At 37.8% G+C, this 20796-nt stretch overlaps 1 protein-coding gene across 14 annotated transcripts in view; it reads right to left on the bottom strand.

The window, feature by feature from the left end:
- Positions 1-7748: 7748 nt before the first annotated feature.
- The window catches only part of SORBS2 (sorbin and SH3 domain containing 2), a 76706-nt gene continuing 63658 nt past the window's right edge, over positions 7749-20796 (bottom strand). For all 14 annotated transcript variants that reach the window (XM_062493554.1, XM_062493555.1, XM_062493556.1 and 11 more), the window contains 3 exons: positions 11458-11507; positions 8577-8683; positions 7749-7810 (listed from right to left, as the gene is read on the bottom strand). In XM_062493554.1, the coding sequence (XP_062349538.1) occupies positions 7749-7810; positions 8577-8683; positions 11458-11507 (219 nt within the window). The remainder of the gene's footprint in view (positions 7811-8576; positions 8684-11457; positions 11508-20796) is intronic.

Genomic DNA, 20796 nt, shown 5'->3' with positions numbered 1-20796 from the left:
AAAACCACCACCCAACAAACCAAACACCAAACCACTGAGAACTAAAAAAACTCTTCAGAAATGCAAAAAACAAAAGTCTCCCAAAGACTGACTTTTTATTCCCTTTTGCTTGTCCATTGCATTTCAGCAATTTCTTGTTCAGCACTTCTCAGAGCTTAAAAGTAGCTTGCTGAAGTCCTCTCATGTGAGGGAATCCCAGAACGTTTAAAGTCAGGACCTTCTACCCACCTCCAGTCCATGTGCTGTGTGAGCTGTTAGATAATATAAGTTTTATGGCCTGAGGCAGGACACCTTCTCATCTTTGGAAGTTCTGGATTTCAGCAATGATGTCAAGATGCTGAGGTCTTTTGCTAGACCTCTGGATAAGACAAGAGCCAGAGTGTGAGAACTTGAACGGAATAAAACAGAATTGTAGTAATTTTCAGCAAAATTGTTGTTATAAAACGTTTCATATTCCATGGATGTCTGCCTTTCCCTCAATAGTACTTTTACCTCTGGAGCTGACAAGGAAGAGGAGGAGTGGTAGAAGAGGAGGGAAAAGCAGGGTAGGTCACTGGTATGGGGGGTTGAGTGAGCAGCTGCATGGTGCTTACTTTCCAGCTGGGCTTAAAACCAGGACAGTCAAATTTCCAGCTGGACTGAAAACCACACCCTTCAGGGTGGGCAGGCCCATAGAGCCTGAAGGATTTATTTGGGCTTGCTGTGTAGCTGTTTGTATCTTCCCCTGTTGATCTCTTGTCTCTTTCTAGTCTAGTCTGACTGTAATGGTTACCTTTCTAAGGATTTCCTGGGGAGCTGCCTTTCATGGAAGCACAGGATGTGTGTGCTGAAGGAAGAAGGCTGACAAGGCTGGCTCTCTAACATGGCCAGGTATCCTGTTTCTAGGGCCTGGTACACCTCTCTCTGGTTTTGTCTGCCTCTGATGTCCCAAATACACTGCTCTTTCTTCACTAGTAGCCACCCCACCTCTCTGATTTTGGCGTGTTTTGTTGTGTATTAGGGTGTTGTTTTTTTTTTTTCTTTTTTTTTTAGTGGAGGAGGTTGAAACATCTGCTGTTTCCGTATCTGAGGTACAGGGTGTACCTGTGAATGTATGTCTATAAGTGACACCATTTATTTTAATTTAGTGGTGTTTTCTCCCTGCATTAAAGCAATGGTTAACACCTTAAAGAACCAAGGACATCTTATCATGAATGCTGAACAAATCAGTTGCAGGTTTTCTGCCTTGAGGATTCTTGTCTTGAAGCCTGCACTGTTTGTGACCCTGCAATGAAACAGATAAACAAAAGAAGTATGTGTTGCAAAGAATGGAGAAAGTTTGATAGTTAGCAGTAATTTCAGGATCCTGCGCACAGAATTTGTCACTGATGTGTGCAACAGAAAAGTCAATTTTTTGTAACAGCTTAAACCACGTAAGTTCTGTAATTAAAGCTGTGTTGGTCAAGAAATTATTATCTGATGCTGATGTAGGTTTGGGCCAATTTCTTTCTTTGACCACGCTTCTTTAAAACTCCTTTTGACTGAAATGGTAGGTACAAAAATTTTGCACCCCTATGTAGCAGTATGCTTTGTTTCAGAATGTGAGTATGGGTTGGTGGCTAGCAGGTCTTTTTTTGTGTGTGTCCTGGGTGTTTCCCTGTGGTTTTGATGGCATATGACTGATACTTTCTGCTTCAGATTGTCTCATGTGCTGCTTTATGTCTTGTACCTCGGAGCTGGCTGCAGGAGCAGTTGAAATGAATCTATAAATAGTTCCTTGAACTCTTCCACGGCATATAAATATTGCTCTCTGCCCAGTACGTCTGGGGTAGTACATTCATTTGTCCTCTTTTATGGTGTAGGGAGGGAAGGGCTCATTCTCACCTGTTCAAATACTTCCAGTTACATGTGAAAAACCCCCTATCTATAACAGATGAATCTGTGGTAGTGTAAGAAAAGCCTCTGGCGGGTATTAAACCAGCTGGTATTCGTACATGTTTCACATTACAGTTTGGAGCACTAACCCAGGGAAGCATGAGTTGGGTCACTGCATGCTTGGGGTTTATCTGGCAAATCACAGCGACAGAAGCGGTGCGATGACCCACTTAGAACAACATGTTCAGGCTCCTCAGCGTTCCCATCTGCAGTGCTGGTTTCACTTGTATGCTTAACTCAGGGGAGAGGCAGAGAATCTCAAAGCAAATGACTGAAGGCTTGATTGTTTTAATAGAGCAGTTTATTTCTTTGGTCCTTAAGTGGCACTTGTAGAAAGTCTTGAGATAAAATGACTCCATTTTATATTAATATAAGATGGCCAAAACAATCTTAAACGACCAGATCCTTTAAGATATTTAAATAGCAAATTACTCTTCCAGTCACTTGGAGCTAGAGCCCAGCCTCCAAAGTGGACACTGGTGAATACTGGGCCCTCTCTTGCAAAGAGAAACATTGGCTTGTGAGAGGGAAGTGAAACCCCTCTATTTGGAGGGAAGTATCAAGAGCCACTGCTTGTAACTCTCTGGTAATTCTTCACTGGTAGAAATAAATAATTAGATTGTTCTTGGGATGTTTCTAAAGTGGTTTACTGATTTATCTGACGGATGGAAATGTTGGAGGATTACTTTGCTATTTGTTTATGTGGGTGATGAAATAATGGCTTCCAAGTTTGTTGTGTTGGCAGCAAGAAACATGAATTGTTGAGATGTGAGTGTCTCTACTGAGGATAGCAACACATTTTGTGTTGTCAGTCAACACTTCCCCCCCTCCCTGCCCTCGTGTCACTTGTGATGTAATGCCATTCTGATGTAGTGGAACCCTCTGTGCTCCTGATTTGTAATTAGATGTGACATCATGATATAAAGGTTGCTCAAAAAATTGGTATGGGATGGTTGTTATAGGCATTAAAGCTATTTTAGTTAGAATGATTTCTACTTTTTTGTGGTATAAAACAATCTGTTACCACAAAACTTTGTTCCTTTGTGACCCATGAGGAAACAAAATCTAAGTATTAAAAGGCACATTTCTTAATATATTATATATGGGATTCTCATTGATGAAAATGAAACAGGAGCTGGGAGTCCTGCGTGCAGCTGCACAGTGTAACTATTTACAGCACATTTGCATTAGAAGTTGCACCTGCAGGACTGTTCAGGTTCTTCACTGGTTTCATCATCACATATTAACTAGAAGCTTTTGCTATTTTTTTAATGTTTCAGAGGTGACACTAAGCCCATAAATGAGAGCCTAGTAGTCACCAGTATCACTTTCTTTGGCCTAAATAGCTTCTGACTCAGGGAAGTGCAAGCAGGAATCCATTCATCATTTTGTTTCAGAGGATTTCTGTCATATTCTGCATAGATATGTGTAAAAATATTTTTAATTTTTAAAGGAATATGACTTAACTATGTGGATGAGAAGAATAGGTTCTAGAATCTAAAGATTGGGCAATCTTTAGCTAGGACTTGGAAATTTAACTATCTGGCATTACAGGGGGGATAGAAGTAAAATGGCAATTTTTGCATCCAGTCCAAAAAATGGCATGATGTTGATTATCAATAAAGTTGCAGAAGAAAGTCTTATTAAATTCAGCATCCCTATTTACTGTGTCTGGATAAGGTTCCAATTTTCATTGTGTTGGTCTGGCAGTACCCTGCTCTATAAAATGAATGGATTCAGGTATTGGTCTGATTGGTATTTGCTGATTGTAACAAGGGGTTCTGATCGGTAAAAGAATTTTTTTGAAGCTAACTTGTGAGTTAAGGAAAAAAGGGAACTATCTGCTCTGCTCTGTTGGGTGAACAGTTAAAAAGTGGATTCTGGTCTCTGCGTGCACTCATACTTTTCAATGTAATAGAACCAACCCAAATTGGAAATTCAGTTCTTGTAGTGCTTCTTTCTTGTGCAATTTTAGTTTCACATTAACACAGCAATTATCACCAATACTGTGGGATCTGTTGACTTCAAAGGGGGTTGCTCTTAACTGGAGCAAAGGCAGGGTTTGACCCTGTAACTATTAATGCTGTAAGGGACTATAGTTAGCAATTGACCTAAGGTCTTTCTAGAGCTACTGACTTCATGTTTCCAGCTTCCCATGGGCTTATGCACTGCTTTTTCAAATGCACAGGAAGCACCTCGTGTTCCTGTCCGGGTTCTGTATATCAGCATTTAAAAGGCAACTAGTAAATACCAGGCATCACAGAATGACACCATGCTTTGCTTTGGCACGGGTGACAGAATGTGAGACCTGCTAGGGTGACCCTTTGCTTAGTTTGGGATATAGATAACTACCCTGAACTGCTCATGCATTAGTCTCCCTGGCTTGTTAGTATGTTATGGGCTTTCTTGTTTTAGGAAGCCTTTGCCTTGACAGCAAATATACTCGCTGTAGGGTAGGGACTGAGATCACCGGGTTTTTAGGGATGATGTGGTTATGTTACGTATTTCTCTGTAATGTGGTACAACTCTGCAACAGACTTGATTTTATTGCACTGGCGCTGACTTTTCTTACTCTGCAAATCCAGCTGCCAACTCACACCATTAAAAGCGAATCCTAATAGAAATCAAGAGGTATGCTACATATGCTGACAAAAGAAAAGGAATTTGGTTTGATACATAATTTTCCAGGAAAATCAGTGAATATCTGAGGGTTTTAATTGATGTGTTCTCATATTTTCCCAGATACTGAGCTGGCTGGCCTCCAATTTCCCACATCTCTCTTGCTCTGGCTTTCAGGACAAAACATCACCTACTGAGATGCATGTGGTCAGTTTAATCTAAATTAGCAGAGGAAGGGAATGGTCACTTCAGTCATACTGGCTAAATTAGGCCTTGTCCCAACTGAAAGCACTCCCAGCACTGATAGTGCTTGTACTGACAAAGGACTTTCTGCTGGAGTTTTAACAACAGTCCCTAGTCTTAACCTCCCTGTCAACAGATATCACTTTCAGCTACATATTTATTATTTATTTAGAGATGTTGGTGGCTTTGCATTTTCCAGCCCAGCAATTGTGAAGACGAAACAGCATAAATCAGGCTTGAGGAAACGGATGATTCCTGTCCAAATGCATGTTGCTGTTGTACTGGATTCTTTAGTGGTAGAAGTACACCATGCACAGCATTTGGGAAGAAGCAGCCTGGCAGGAGTGGCCAGTGTGGCGTGGTGAAGAAGGACCAAAGAGCTACTTTGAGGTGCCAGCAGTATCTGCGCTACCAGACAGTGAAAAAAAATTCAACAAAAAGCCAAACACAACCCCCTGCCCAAAACCTAGAACCTGCTTTGCTTCTTGCTGCAAGTTTGTTTTCTTTGACAATTCTTCCTTGCCAGGCAGAGATGTCCCAAGTGTTAAATGTTCCCCAAAACCCAGTGTTTTCCTTAATTCTCATTCCTATGCTGTCATTTAACATGGGAGATCTCGTTTTGCCTTTGTTAAAAGATTAGGATGTAGGAACTTTTGGCATCTATGAAGGGTTTATACCCTGTGTGTTTTACCTTTGTGTTTCTGTGTGAAGGGTGGTTCTGGCAAGAAAAAAATCATCTCAAATTGGCACACTCTATGCAGAAAGTCCATAATGTTGCCTTTGCATTCAGGTGTTTCAGGGATGACATAGAAGTGAGAGCTGTGTGGGCAGTGCTGGTGGCCCATAGCTATAACTGGTGTAGGCTCGATGGGGGGAGTGTGGGGGGTGTATGGGTGTAAGTAAAAGGTGCAACTGTTTGCATTTAAGCTTGAAGAGTTAAGCACTTTGCAATACTTAAGTGATAAGTTACTTGTATTTTGAGAAATGATGGGGTAAACAGTTTTGTACTCCAAGCAAAATTTATTAGAAGTCTATTCAAGAAAAAAAAACACAGAGACCTTTTGCTTGTAGGAATTCAAAGTCAGTTACCTGAAAGCCAGGTATGAAAAACCTGCATTTTTCTAAAATCAGATACAGAGTAGAAACAGTACTTTTTAAATATCACAGGCAACAGATATTTAAGTCCTCAATCATAAATGGCATCAAAGATAGTATTAATCTCACAGCAAAGCTGCATGCAGATATAGTTTAAAATTGAAAGCCTTTGCATATAAAGCTTTTGCCATGAAATCTGCAATAATAAAGGTATGCTGCACAAAGATGTTTCTTTACCTTTGCCTTAATGACCTTTCTCAGTAATAAAGACATATGTACATTTAGATTTGGCTGGTAAACCATATTTTAATTAATAAAATTTTGCATAAAATGCTATCTTACAGAATTGCACTATCCAGATGTGCTTATGGTAAACAGAGCAAGAAAAGAAAAACGCATTGAAATGTTCTGTATGTGAAGAGGGCAAATAAGAAACTTAATTTTTTAAAAATCAACAACCAAATGGCTCTGTACAAAAAAGCAAAATTATGTACAAAATGCTACAGAGACTACATACATTTTGATAATTTTGATCCTTTACTCATGAAAAATGCAGCAGAAGCTTTTGCCATCTATAAGGTGCCAAAGGAACCAAATCCAAATTTTTGTTTTTATAAAGCCATAGTCATTATCATTCTGTGCCTTAATTTCATTTGCTATTTATGCTTAATTTTGCTTATGGAAAATGTATATTTTCAAACACTTGTTCATTCAGACAAAAACCAAAACCCAACACCTCTAAAATATATTGCTTTTTAATATTTGTGACATTTTTTTTTCTGTCTAAATTCCTAAAAAGAATGTATAACTTGGGTTTCATTAACATACATACACATATATAGTGAAATAAATCAGTACATGATGCTTGTGAATATTTTTCAGGTGGCTATGTTAGGGAAGAAAAAAACCAAAACCCAACAACCCTTTGCACTAACACTGTTTACCTTCCTGCTCCTTTAATTTCCTGATAAGTAAAAACACTAACCTCTTAACACTGTATGTTGCTTACTATTACGACATTTTGATTACAACCATTTAATATCAGACATCAATAGCAGGTTATTATTGTCTATGCTAACAGCATTATCTTGCTCTTCCTTAAATCCTCTTTCCCTAGTCTTTATGTCTTTTGCACTTCTTACCTTTTAACAGAAAACACTACAGGTTCACTACAGTTTTTCAGTAGGGAAAAAAAGAAAAAAAAAGATTTAGCCAATACCATTGCACCCGTTCAGAACACTTGCAGTTCTTCCATTTTTTACTTTGCTTGCTTGAGATTTTACAATCACTGTGCATTTGTTACAGCATACAAGTGCAGGCAAAAAAATCTATATTATAGTTTGTCATACATTGTAAACCAGTACAATAGGCAAACCTGTGACACAGCAATGTGGAAGCAACAAATGCTGCCAAGCTAATAAGAATGTGTAAAATCAATTTTTAAAAAAATAGGAAACAGCAACGTTCCTCTGTATTACATGCATGCTGAAAATATCCCACCGGACTTCATGGTAGTACCACAAATGTTCAAACCAAGAATAATTTCCCCCCTTCCCCCCAGCCCCCCGTGGCAACTCCTCTGTGTACCTGTCATCAGGGTTTTCCTATTGTGTTTCACATTAAAAGACTTTAAAGCAGGGAGTATTTAAATGTTGAAACGACTCCTCTTGTCTCAGAAAAGCTTAGTTATTCACACTGTGGTCGCTGCTGAAATACTGCTGGAACGGTTTGGTGGGTGGGATGGGATGAGGATGAACTAGATGGCCTCTATCTGAGACTGCAAGCAAGAAAACAGAAGGCCAGCGCAGCATGTTTTCTAGCAGCTTTATGCAGATGTGTTGCAGAGATGCAGCATAAATAAGTAGAAAACAAAAATTTCACAGCCTCTTGACATAGTTTCCAGGGAAAGTACCAAAGAATTTGGATCTTCTTGAGGTTCCTGAAATTAGAAGCAAAAGATGAAATGGGAATAACAACAGAAAATCACTACGTAAGCATGGGCTTAAATTTTTTATGTTTAATATTGCACAAACAGAATGATCTCCAGTTCCTTATAGTATATAAGTTTATTTTTGAGGTTTACGAAAGTGTAACTGCAGGAAGCAAAATAGAAATGAAGAGGTATATTTGATTAAATTGTTAGGCCTGATTAAAAGCTGTGCTAAAATTCTTGGTACATAGAAATAATATAATTTCAAGAATATAAAGTCTATTTAAATAATGTGAATTTTTTAAACATTAAGGAGTTGTCAGATGATTAAGTTAGCTGCTCTGTGCATGAGGGTTTATGAAATGGTTAAGCCACCATATCTATGCCTGGTTATGAAATTGTTGTTTGTTCAGTAATACTTGGGTTTCACAAGTGGTCAATGCTGTATATGCATTCATGTGAGAAGGTTTTAAGTTACCTGGCCTTTATAAAGAGAGAAGTAATACATAGTTCATTCTGTGTCACAAATTACAACAATGCTGTACAATAATCCAGAGGCGTGTGTCAATTTGCATCCATCATTTTTAAAAGACAAAAGTGCAAAATCACCTGCTAATTTCAGTGGATTTTGGTTGGGATTTCTCCTGATAAAGCCAGGTTCAATTTTATTACACTAAATGCCAAAAATCAAGTTGTTTAAAAGAAATTACACAAAGAGGGCAGCACAGGTCAGAGGGGAAAAAGAAAAGAAGAAAGCAACCAAATTAAAACATACCCACAAACCATCCATCATCACATTTTTCCATCACATCAATGACATCTCCCTCTCTGAGCTCCAATTCATCTTCATTCCTAGGAGTATAGTTATATAGAGCCTGAAACCTTAAATAGGACAAATGATGCATTTTAAAAAGAAGTAAGAGTTCCTTGAACTTTTGCTCAAGTAAAGGAGTTGCTTCAAACATTAAGAAGAAACACTTCTTGCAAATAGAGGGGAAAAGGACTTTTTTTTTTTTTCTCCCCAGTGGGCTTGAGGGTTAGGAACTTATAGTAAATAAAACCTTCATTAGAAAGACAACTCTTGAGACACTGAAGACTGGGTTTAAAGGCAAGCCACATGGCTCCTCAACACTTGTTTCAAAACCAGGTTTATTTTTTTAATATTTTAGTGTTATTTTGTAGTTCAGTCACCAAACAGAGGACTTCCAAAGGAGAGTCCAGATGTGATAGCACTGTAACCTTCCATGATCAGCACCTAACACTGTGGTTCTGCCTTTAAGCTCTGAAAAGCCAGTAAAAGCACAAGTGGGGGTACCCAGGACAGCAGCTCTCACACACTGTCAGTGTGGCTGGGGGAGCTCCCTGGGCTTTTGACTGGCTGCATAGATAAGCCATCTATATCTGAGAGTGAGGGAGAGCCTTGAATCAAATCAGAGGACATATGGATGGAAACTCAAACAATATTCAAACCCTGAGCCATGCTTCTACACCTGGCCAGGGCTGCAGATCGCAGGATGTAAGGTAGATAAAAGGCAAAAGGTGTGCAATTACTACATGCATTATATTCCATTCCTTGTCAGTTTTTAATAAAAGTTTTTTTGAATTGAAAAAATAAGCTCTCACTAGGGGGAACTGCAGGTCCTTGGCCTGCCAGCCCACAGGAAGATTTTTGCACAAGCCTGCGAGTCCTGCAGAGCCGGAATTGGTCTTTTTTTCTAAGCAACTGTGCCTCAGATAGGACTGTCTAAAAAAGAAGCAGGGTACAACTGCAGAAATTGGGAAAAGGATATAGTTTTAATTTCAGCTTGCTGAAGAAAAGCATGCTTTCTTATTCATTCTTTTCTCTTAAAACAGTTCACTGAATTTAAAACCTTAATACCACTATTACACTTTCCCCAGTACAAACGAGAGAGCTTGCTCATTGATGTGTTTATCATTCCAGCTAAGTTTTCATGGCTTAAATTAGATGTTTACTTTAGTAAAAAATTCCTGCTCCTGAAGGCCCAGTTTGAAAATCCCATATACAGACTGGTGCTGGGTTTAGTTTAATGATGCTCATCTTTAATAAACTACACTTATCTTTCACATTGTTGGTTTGGAGTTTAGAAAAGAAAAAAAATGTTCAACACCCCCTCCCTCCCCCCCCCGGAAAAAAAACCAAAAACCAATAAAACCCTTAATTTCTCATCACTGGAATTCATCTTCCCAAGCCCCAGAAGTACACTAACAAAATGGAGAGAGAGTGGTTGTTTAAGCAATTACCTTTGGTAATTTGTGTAGCAGGAGTAAGAACAATCTGTGCAAAAAACTAAGTGGCAATAATATTTTCTGTTATGCTTATCATTATTCCAGGAAAGCAGAGCTATGGTGATATTCCAAAAAATAATTAAATGCAGCTTCAAGGAGACAGGATTTGCAGATGTAATGTGTCATGAATAGGAATCAAGCCAATTACTCAAGTACAGTAACAAGAACTTCCCAATGAACTCTCTTTGTACTTTAGAAATTGAATTTTAGTAATTTCTAGATAACCCATTTAAAAAATACTCCTTTGTAGTAATTTCATTATCTCTCTGCTAATTTAAGACTTTTGTAAGTACAAAAGCTCTACTAGCATTTACAATATTGATAGAAAACATTCAAGAGAAAGAATGGTTAGTTGGCAATTTAAATATGTTTCTATTTTTAATTTTAGGAATCAATAATTTCAGTCATGAACTACTTATACTATATTGAAAGAAATGAGTTAGACAGTTATTGCTTTCTAAATTGAGTGAGTTGCTCTAGTACGCTCAACATTACCAACAGGAAGTTGTGGTTTCAGTGAGATTAAATATCCAAATGAAATTATATATCTGTGGTATAGGCATTTGGTAACTTTTGCCCTTCTTTTCCTTCTTCAAATGACTAAGGAAAACTTAAAAATATTTTTAGACAATAAACCTTAGGTACATTTAATGTAATAATAGGGCATATGCTGAAGTGCTCTGATGCTAAAGGAAGAATGACTGCTGGTTTCAGTGAGCACTGAAGTAGGACCCAAGTGCACGACTGGGGGCAGAGGATCTTGACACAATCTTGCACTGAACTTGCATTTTAACAGTCAGTATGAAATATCCCAAGCAAAAATATTTGTCAAAATAAGACTTGAGTTCTAGGTTCTACTCCAGTTTTCAGAAAAGATTTTCCTGTATCTTGTATTTGAATTGCACTTGCAAATCACACCAAAAAGTGTGAGCCTCTCTTCCTGTGATCATTATCAAGTTACTTTTTTTCTCTCTATTCACATCCACAACCATTTCTGAATAATTGTATCAAGTCAGTAAAGCAGATCAGTTGAATCAGTGATGGATATGTAATTATCATTTTGCTGAGATGTAAAAATAGAGAGAATAAAACAAGTCAAAATCTCTTCTGTAAGTACAGACAATGAAGAACTGTTAAGTGGCCATGTCTGGCTGTGCTGAATGTAAAATTGAACAAGTGAGGCTTTTCCCCCTGGGACTTCCTTGGATATCTTCCTATATCATGCACTTATCTATAAATCTATGAAATCTCTTCATAATTGTACTTGGCAAGTTAAAAAATTATCTGATGATGTGCTGGCTGTTGCTTAAATGTTAGGTTTTGGTTTAGTAGACAAGAATTATACTTACGGTTCCCCCCCACTGTGTATATTTTCATGAGAAAGCACAGGGCGCTGTGGCTGAAATGAAATGATTTGAAATGTAATAAAGATTTGCAGTTTAACATCCAAATAGTTGGATAGGGGTGTAACACTTGGTTGCTCAAGAGTTCATATTCTACCTTGTGTAAAACCATGGCCCATTCTGCCCCCCTTCCAACTCACAATAAATGCTAAATAGACATGACAAACAATTGAATCTTGGCATGTTTAAAGATCTGATTTTTGGAGGTCATAATAAAAACTAAACAAAACTGTGAACTTCATCAACAGTCCATTCTATTTATAATATAGTACAAAGCTGGAGTAGAACCCTGCTGCCTCTTCCCTGTGAAACAGAAATAACATTAGATACAACTGATGAACATCATACATTCTTTGGGTGAAATATATTTTTAGATAAGCAGAAATAAAATCTCTCATACATAATGGCAGAATCTAGACTATTCACAGACGAACAACATACCAATTTACATTGCACACACAGAGTACTAACTTGGCAGGCATAACATGCTATGCTTTAACTAATTCTGTTTCATCTCAAGCCATGCGGGCTGTTGGGAGGCAAATAACAGAAAACAATTTTGAAAGAATAAATTTAATTGTGGGAATATAACAACACTTCAACAGTAAAAAGTAGTCTGTATTTCCAGTGCAAAGCTTTTTGAAAGGAACTATGCTCCTTCTAAATTGAATATTACTGAGAAATAACATTCAATACATCTGGATGCAATGGAAATGAAAAATACTAACCTTATACAGACACCATATCTTGCTTAGAAAGTCATTGACTTATACTGATTAGAATCTGGCTGGGGCCAGAAAGTGCAGGAGCAGCTGTTTGGGAAAGCTATTGATATGATCTGGGATCATATTATCTGTTGACTGAGGATGCCCTCTGGTCATGCTGTAGAGACAAGTCTGGGAACCATATCTGTTTTGGGACTGTGGATATCAAACGCTGCTCCATAGCACTTTCTTTCATGAATTGAGTAAACTGCAACCTGATTTTTACGCCACGGAATTTGTCTTATCCCCCCATGGTTCTCTCTTGGTTTGACTATTTCAGTTACTCTTTTATCACTCTTGAAGAGGATACAGTCTTCCAGGAGAGATGGCAGGAGTAAAAAAAATCCACAGGCTGATGGCAAAAATTGAATGGAAAAACACAGGATGTAGTTTGTTAGGTTTTTTCCTCCTTTTCCCTCTCAGCATCTCTAGATGAAATGATTTAAATTTGTTTTCATCAGTTTCTATGAATACGTGCAGAAAATATTGCGAACAGTCTGTACTTTACAGTCTATAGAGTGTAAGTTTTAAAAGGTACCTAAATATTCAGGCAGGTAGATTACAGATGTAAAAAAAAAAATCATATTATTGAATGCTAGGTGGGAAAGAGATTTTCAAAGTAAAAAAAAATTGTTTATACTGTTTACTGTCTTCTCTTCCTCACTTAACTCTCCTCTGCCAGTGTACAAGAAAGATGGATAATTTTTACCATTATATTAAGAATAAACAATAAAGATTGTAAATTAAACCATTCTCAGTAAATCTTCTTCAATGGCTGGCTTGTTGAACAAGAGAAGAATAGTCAGAATGCTTTGTATTTAGACTGGAATCTGACCTGATTTGCTAATCTTTCATCAGGTCTGTAACTGAGCTGAATGCCAAAGATAGTCACAGATGCAAAATAACTCCGCTGAGGTTAAGGACTTCTCCCACAAACAACAGAAGTAAAAGTCCTAAACAATGCTACAAGTGATTTAATGCTTTGAACAAAATACCAAGCCAGGAAGAAACTGGGTAGGTTAGTATTATCTTCCTTTTCTGCATATGCTCCATAAAAGGTTCTGTTACTAATTAGCTACTGTAGGAATAAATAAGAACCAAGGTGACTCATGGTTTTCAACACTATGTTCCTGCCACAGAGAAAACAGTTCTGGAACAAAATTACAATCTTGGAGAAGCAGGGTGAAGTAATTGGTGGTATGTCTGAACAGGGGGACCTTGGCATTTGCTCTCTATTTGGATGCATTCCACAATAATTCCCCAGCTGACATTCAGAAGCTTTCTGCCTGCTTTCTTTCCCTAAGCTCTCATTCCCACATACAGTTGCATTGGCTAGACAGGGGATTGTTACAAAGATTCCTAGTTTTTAACTGCACCTCAGTTTACTAGACTATCCTATTTCCTAGGAAATATTGCAGGACCTAATCCCAAAAACATTAAGGAGTGTGCAGTCAAGTCAATGGTCCCAACTGATTTTCATGCATGATTGATACTGCACTTGCATATAAAAGTTCTGTAAAGTCTTGAGCATGCAAATTAGGTGCATGATATGTGCTCTTGTACTTTTGGAATTAAAGTCCTAAATACACTACATACTGACTAATGCACTCCTCTTGATATACTGATCACTTCATTTGGAGTAATGTGCAAAATTAGAATAGGGCTTAATCCCTTTTTTAAAGCTCTCATTCCTAGTTGGACTTTCTGTGAGATGGTATTTGTCTGCTACTACAAGAATCCTGGCCCTTCCTAGGATTGAACTGTCTTTCTTCCTTAATGAAGAAAGCACTTCCCCCTCAATACCTGGATGCAAAAAGAGGTCTGCCAAAAAGGTAAGCCTTTGGAAGTTACACAAACCTGCATATGTTAAACTAAGATTCAAATTTTAAAAAGGGAGACACCAGGAAGATGATCACCTAAAATCAGCAGCAACAGCATGGAAAACTGTTCATCCCATTACCAGTTTTAAGACCTAAATGTTAAGAAACTAATGCAAAGGACAATGAAATCCTAAACTGAAAGTAAAACAGTATAGCCATAAAAAGTAAAACAGTCAGCCATAAATTCTCATTCTTGTATTGTTGAGGTTGAGGGTGGAGTTTTTTTGACTTTTTTTTGGGGGGGGGGGTGTTTGTCTTTTGGGTTCCCCCCCCCCCTTTTTTTTTTTTCATAACGTAGATTACCTTTCTGAGCAAAATCCATGCAAACTCTAAACAACCTGATTCTGTAGCTAGGTGAAAATATTTTGGATAGAGAGGGCAGTACTGAGTGAAAAAATATAGCAGGAGCAAAACATTTTGAAAAGAAGGACATGGATTCACAAACAAAAATTCAGTCTGTGCAAATACATGCAGAAGCCTGCAATGGAGAATACATTTTCAACTCTTACAGCTGTAATTTTAAAAAACTAAAAATTCTTTGAAAAAGGGGAGCAATTTTAAGAAAACTAGACTAACTATAAGAACCACAGTAAATTCAAACACCTTGTAGCACTGGAAATACTATGCAGTACTACAGAGATACAGCACACAAATGGATTTATATAAAAAGTTCAGGCATCCACAGACCTGTTGCCTTTACTCAGTCATAGCACAGAAGCACAACAGGAAGGAAACACAACATACTTATAGTATTGAGACACTTGGGTAAAAGCAAAATACTGGAAGACTAGACACTGAGCTCCTTGTCCATGGAAAAGCTGGTATTGCACACTGGGCATCCAGTACCATACCCTGTGTGAATAGCTGTGACCTCTGACAGGTGAGCTGCAGAATCTCTTAGTCATCACTGGGCTACGAGGAGGCTTACCCATAACAAATAGCTCCCTCTTTAAATTACCCTAGAAGAACCACAAAAACTTTGTCAAGTGAGAGTTTAAGAATGAAGCATCATGAGATTTTTGTTTGCTTCATTCATACATGCACACCAGACATGCTCTTCCTGGTAACAAAAAGCAACTGTTACAGCTAGAAGGAAGGGTACTATTAGTATACAGTATTTTAATTATTACCACTCTTTTTTTTCCTTCACATGTTCTTACATGTTACATTTAAAAGATGAGTCATGTATAGCATATGCATTTGGAACAGTTATTGCATGTGTATCCCCTGAAGTAGCTCAGATAATAACACAGAAAAGCTCAACAGCACAGAGCAGAAATGTTACTTTAGAAACACCAATGGCAGGTGTAATTCCTTGTTAAACAGAACACACTGCTTTGATTTGCATTTAGAAAGCAAGGAAATACTTGGTGGAAAGTACTTCATGAAAATATCCTCATTTTGTTAGCATCACTCCAAATTAGCTTCATGTTTGTCAGAATTCAGTTCTTAAGGGGTGTGTGTGCAGCAAATGGGAAATATTGAGGGCGGGGGGGAATGCGAGGAGATGGAGAGCTATACTGGAAACCTTTTCTTAGGTATTTATGGCTGTTCAGTAGACTGTGACTAAACAAAAATCTAGCCCCCCCTCTTAGGAAAGGGGTGAATAAAGAGTCCAAGGAGGCAGGAAAATGTCAGTATTTCTCCTTAGGATGTGTCTTCAGATTTCTTCATTTGGAGGACACATCCCTCCCACCAACAAAGTGCAAAGTGACACTTCCTACCCATAGCTCCTTGTATTCCATTAAGTTTTAAGCCATATATATATATATATACACACACATATATATGTATATGAACATATGTATGTATTTTTAAATACACAAAAGTTACTGAAGTATCATTATTCAGTATCAAGAACATATATTTCTTCTATTTATTTTCAGCTCATATTAGCACAGGGTCAAATAAAGGCAAAGAATATAAAGGTCACTTAAAAAGAATTCCAGTGTAGATGAAGAATGTTCTTAATTTTTCTGGTTAGGCTAAGCAAAAGCACCAAAACCACCAAAAGCACTCTACCAACAGCTATATTAAAAGCTGCAGAAGTAAATGCAGTTGTTTGTTTTAGCCCTTCTTTGAGGTGCAACAAACCTAAGCTCATGACAGATTCATGCCCTGGAAAGAAGTCTCATGTCTCCTCCCTACTTCAGAAAAAAACCCCAACACATCTGTTGATCTTAAGACATCTTTAAGTCCATTATGTCTGTGTTTTCTGTGAATGCACATTGTAAAATGGTAGACGTTAAGAAAAAAAAAAGGAAAAAAAAAAACAAACAAAGAAGGAGGGTATTTATAACATAGATGTAATGATGCAATGATCACTTTTCTAGGATAGTTTCTCCTTACACGACTTTTTCTCCTTTTCATGTGCAGATGAATCTTCTGGAAGTCAGCACTGCAAATTAACTGTCTTTCTATAGCAAGTTTTCATTTTTCTGTCACAGAGTTTCAATGCTGACACAAACTGTAGTCCTGACAAGAGAATAATCTTTGTCCAGTCCTTGACTAATAGAATTGGTATTTAGAACATGACCCTCTGCAGTGGTGCTTTCCTGTAAAATTTTTGACTTTTCTCCCAGGCTTTGGATTCAAATTGAAAACAGAAACACAAATGTTATCTAGTTTCTACATACTTGGATACAGTTCTGTTTCATTCAATTAACTAAATTACATTGCTGTCCTGGTATGGACCTGAAATTGAGTTGAAGGCTTTCTGCTTTCTTGTCATTATCTCCTTAAACTATTTAATTATATCATAATGGCTATAGTTTTACCTTGTGTTTCATTTGAAAAAGGCCTACCAATCCTCCATTTCTTATGTTATTTAATATTAGTAGAGAAAGCAGTATATCTGAGGAGATCAAACTCAGTGTTAGCTTTGCAGTTATTTAATAGGCATGAAGATTTACAACAATCCATATTCAAGAGGTGCAGTTACCTTTAACTGTAGTGAGTCTTCCTCCTGCTGATGTAAAGGTTTAGAGAGGAGAGGAGGTGAGAGGGAAGCAGTAGACAGGGATATTGTAGGAACGGAGTGGGAAGTAGGTGCCTTGGCAGAAGGAAATGGAAGATTAGAAGGAAAGATGGAAAAAAGGATCAGTCTCCTGATGTTCCAGCAGAACGCAGAGTTGGCTTAAACATTTAAGAAATATGAAAAGCAGCTGTGCTATAAAACTGTTACAAAATCAGCCGAAGGATGTAAAATGCTCAGTAAGGGGACATTAACTAACCAGAACAATCACAAATCTCATGCTAATTTTATTATTAGTCATCTACTTTTCTGGAAGAAATTTCTTGCCTCAGAAAGCATTAAAAATTGCCACTTGCGGCCATGGGTTCCAACCTCTAATCTTAAGTTTTTCACCAGTGTTTCCCAGGGCATTTAAAGGTAGGGGTACCCTGCAAAATGTCATTAAATAGTTCAACATTTGGCCTAAAACATACTGTCCTAAGCACCTGACTTGCATGCTGACAGTCAAACCAACTACCTGAATGGTCTGTTGAAGTACGTGATGGACAGAAAAAGGATCTATGCCTGGAAACCACACAAACTGTATAGTTATATTGTGGCATTTAATGGCCAGCATGCTTTGGGGATAGTTCAGTGATGAACTGTCTCAAAGATGAACTGAGGAGGCCTTCAGGAGGAAGCATTTGTCTAACTGCCAAACATCATCTGATGTGTTACTGTTAGTCAGATCCTCCTAACAGAGCCTGCTATAAATACATCAGCTGGTGAACTGACACATGCAGAGCACAAACTGCAGAGTGCCTCCCTCTGGGGGCTGTTGACAGCATTTGCTTGCGGGGGCCTCTCTCAAAAGGGGCAGCATGCAATGGGCTAATGAGGCAAATGGTTCACTGGCTTTTCACATCAGAAGCTTCTCAATAAGGACAGGAGGGAAAGGACCAGCACAACTGATACATCATAGCATTTATAATGGTGCATATGTCTGCTCCTAAGAAGGGATTGTTCCCTAATGCTGACAATTTTTAATAATAGAATCATAGAATGGTTTGGGTGGGAAAGGGACCTTAAAGCAACCAGCTTGCTCAGAGCTCAATTTTATCAAACGCAATTACGTAGAAGTGTGCCTGTGCACAATACAAACACATAAATACAAGGCAGAGAATAATTATAGTAAGCTATCTGAACACAAGAAGTCAGAGTTGTCAGAAATTAAAATACCTTATCAATATTTGTTGAAGTATATCCTTCATAACAATCCATTGAATCTTCTCCACTTGCTATTGGGAATTCTAAATTGTCATGTACCAGATCCTCCTCTATATACAGTCTAGTCAGTTCTTCTGTTGTGTCCTGTGCTTCTCCAGAGAAATCTGATTCTTGAGGTTCTGACTGATCCCCTCTAATAAGTGATAGGTCTGCAGTATGGATTTCCTCTTCGTTTTCAGCACCTGCAGCTAGCACACTGGACAAGGAACCTTCTTCATATGGCGAAGGGATGTTATGGATAGCGCCATGATCACCTTCTCTTGTACTATCTGGCAAATCTCCAGGTACTTCAATAACTAAAGGGTCAATTATGCCTTCTAAGTCTTTATCTTTTCCTGACTTGGTATTGTTGCTGACATACTTATATGCTATGTCATGAGATGAGCTGGCTGAAGATGAGACAGAGGGAGATACAAGAAAGGACAGAGGAAGAGCTGTAGGAGAGCTGAGAAACACCTCTGTATTTGACATAAAGTGACCATCCTTAACGTGGTGAATGCTATTACCTGGGGAAATTGCTACAGTTTGGGAGGCTGCTAATGCCAAAGAATTGAGTTCTTCTAAGTTACAAAGAAAACTGTCCGGATCTGATGGAGAAGTTAAGATGCTCATGTCTGAAGGTGAAAACCCAACAGTCCTTGAGAACAAGTCACTAGAGTGAGCCTGGAGAAACTGTTGATCAATGTGTGACCAAGATGAGGAAAGTTGTCTGGAAAGTGGGGTCAGTGCTTGGGAAGGCAACTTCAAAAAGAAGAAAAACATGGGAATTGAAGTAGATAAGCATGGCAGAGAATTAGGATATGAGTAAACTGGAAAAGAAAAAATTTTGTGCCATCATCTGGATCACAGGGTACAATTTCAGTGACCATGAGTGTCTGAAATCACTACTACATGAATCAGAACAGCAGGAAAGGCATTTGAAACATGAACCATCAGGTTCTGGCTTAGAGCATAAATGTCAAACATGAAGACAGATCTGAATCATTACATTCATGAAGGCAACTGCATTTGATCTGCTAAAGTTATGTTACTTATGGTAATCCGTTAGTGAGCCTGTCTCAGGTTATTAAATCATACAATTAATAGTAATGGAATTTTCCCAAACCATTAGCCTTATTTTGAGAATAGCTTTTTCAGAAGTACACTTCAGGTGTCATCAAATACTTCTTTCCAAGTATAACAACTGAGGTAATTTCTAATTATTAAAGTGTTAATACTTCTACTTTTTCTTAGCACTTCTGAGTAAATGTTTAAGAAACATCTTTAATACGTTGCATACTTTTATTAAGGCATGAGCAGCTAGAGAATGAATTTGTTTTTCAAAATTTGCCCTATTAGTTCAAAATGATGTCAACATTTATGAAAGGTACATTCAGTTAAAACTGGACATAGGCAGTCAACAATGCTTTTGAAATAGTGACAGCACAGTACACAACAGTATGCTTTGAGTACCGTTACACAGTATTGATTGAAGTATCCTTCTGGTAAAAGAAACGTCCTTTTCTAAGAATGAGAGACTGGTGAGTCATACGTACACAGCATCAGTAGATATCCATTGCTTCAGTAAATACTGGAAATGCATTTTTGTTACTATTAATCCTCAAAATTAAAATTGAGCAAAAAATATTTTGAACTCATCATTACAGCTATCCAAAATAATTAGATGTACACCTCTAAATTACCTGGACTAGTACAGACTTTAATTATTAACGTAGTAGAGGAAAATAATTTTAAATGTCAACATTAATGTTGCAGAATAGGGAGGTTAGTTTACTTACCTTCTGCTTGAGTTTCCCTGAGGCAAACAGCTTTATATTATAGTTAGACAAACCCTTGTTAGAGAGTCTTCTGTACCAAAGTAAACAGTATAGCCTGATACAATGCAGTCTGCTAAAGCAGAACTAGGCTGATACAGAAATACTCAGTCTCTTTGCCTCATTGTTCCTCATAAGCAAGAGCCCCTAACCTGTGGTTTTAAGGTCAATAGTACTGCTGAGGAGCCTTCACCATTTTTACTTTCCCATGGCTATAAGCTGCACTAGATCTAAAGATATAGATGGGTTAGGCCAAGTTATGGAGAGAGAAAACTTGTAACTTGTATTGTTTATTTATTTTATTGCCATTAGGCCAGAGAAGTTTAGTGCAATTGTTCTAACAACAATATGTTGTAAAAAACTCCTAAGGAATAGGGAAAGTGGTATCAGAAAGTGTGGTAAACTCTGGAACACCTTCAGGACTGATTAAATTCTAGGTAGCTAGGAACAATGTCTTTTTCATGATATTGCCATTTCTTTTTAAGAGTCTCAGTAGAAGACTTTTTTTAAAACTTGATTATTGAATAAGTATCCTATGTTAAAAAGAAGGCAAATTTCCTTCCCTCATGAATTAGTTTAGTAATAAC

This window comes from Cinclus cinclus, chromosome 5 (assembly GCF_963662255.1).
Source record: "Cinclus cinclus chromosome 5, bCinCin1.1, whole genome shotgun sequence".
Classification (NCBI taxonomy): domain Eukaryota; kingdom Metazoa; phylum Chordata; class Aves; order Passeriformes; family Cinclidae; genus Cinclus; species Cinclus cinclus.
The sequence above is the reverse complement of the archived record's forward strand: the minus strand, read 5'-3'. Positions and strand labels throughout refer to the sequence as shown.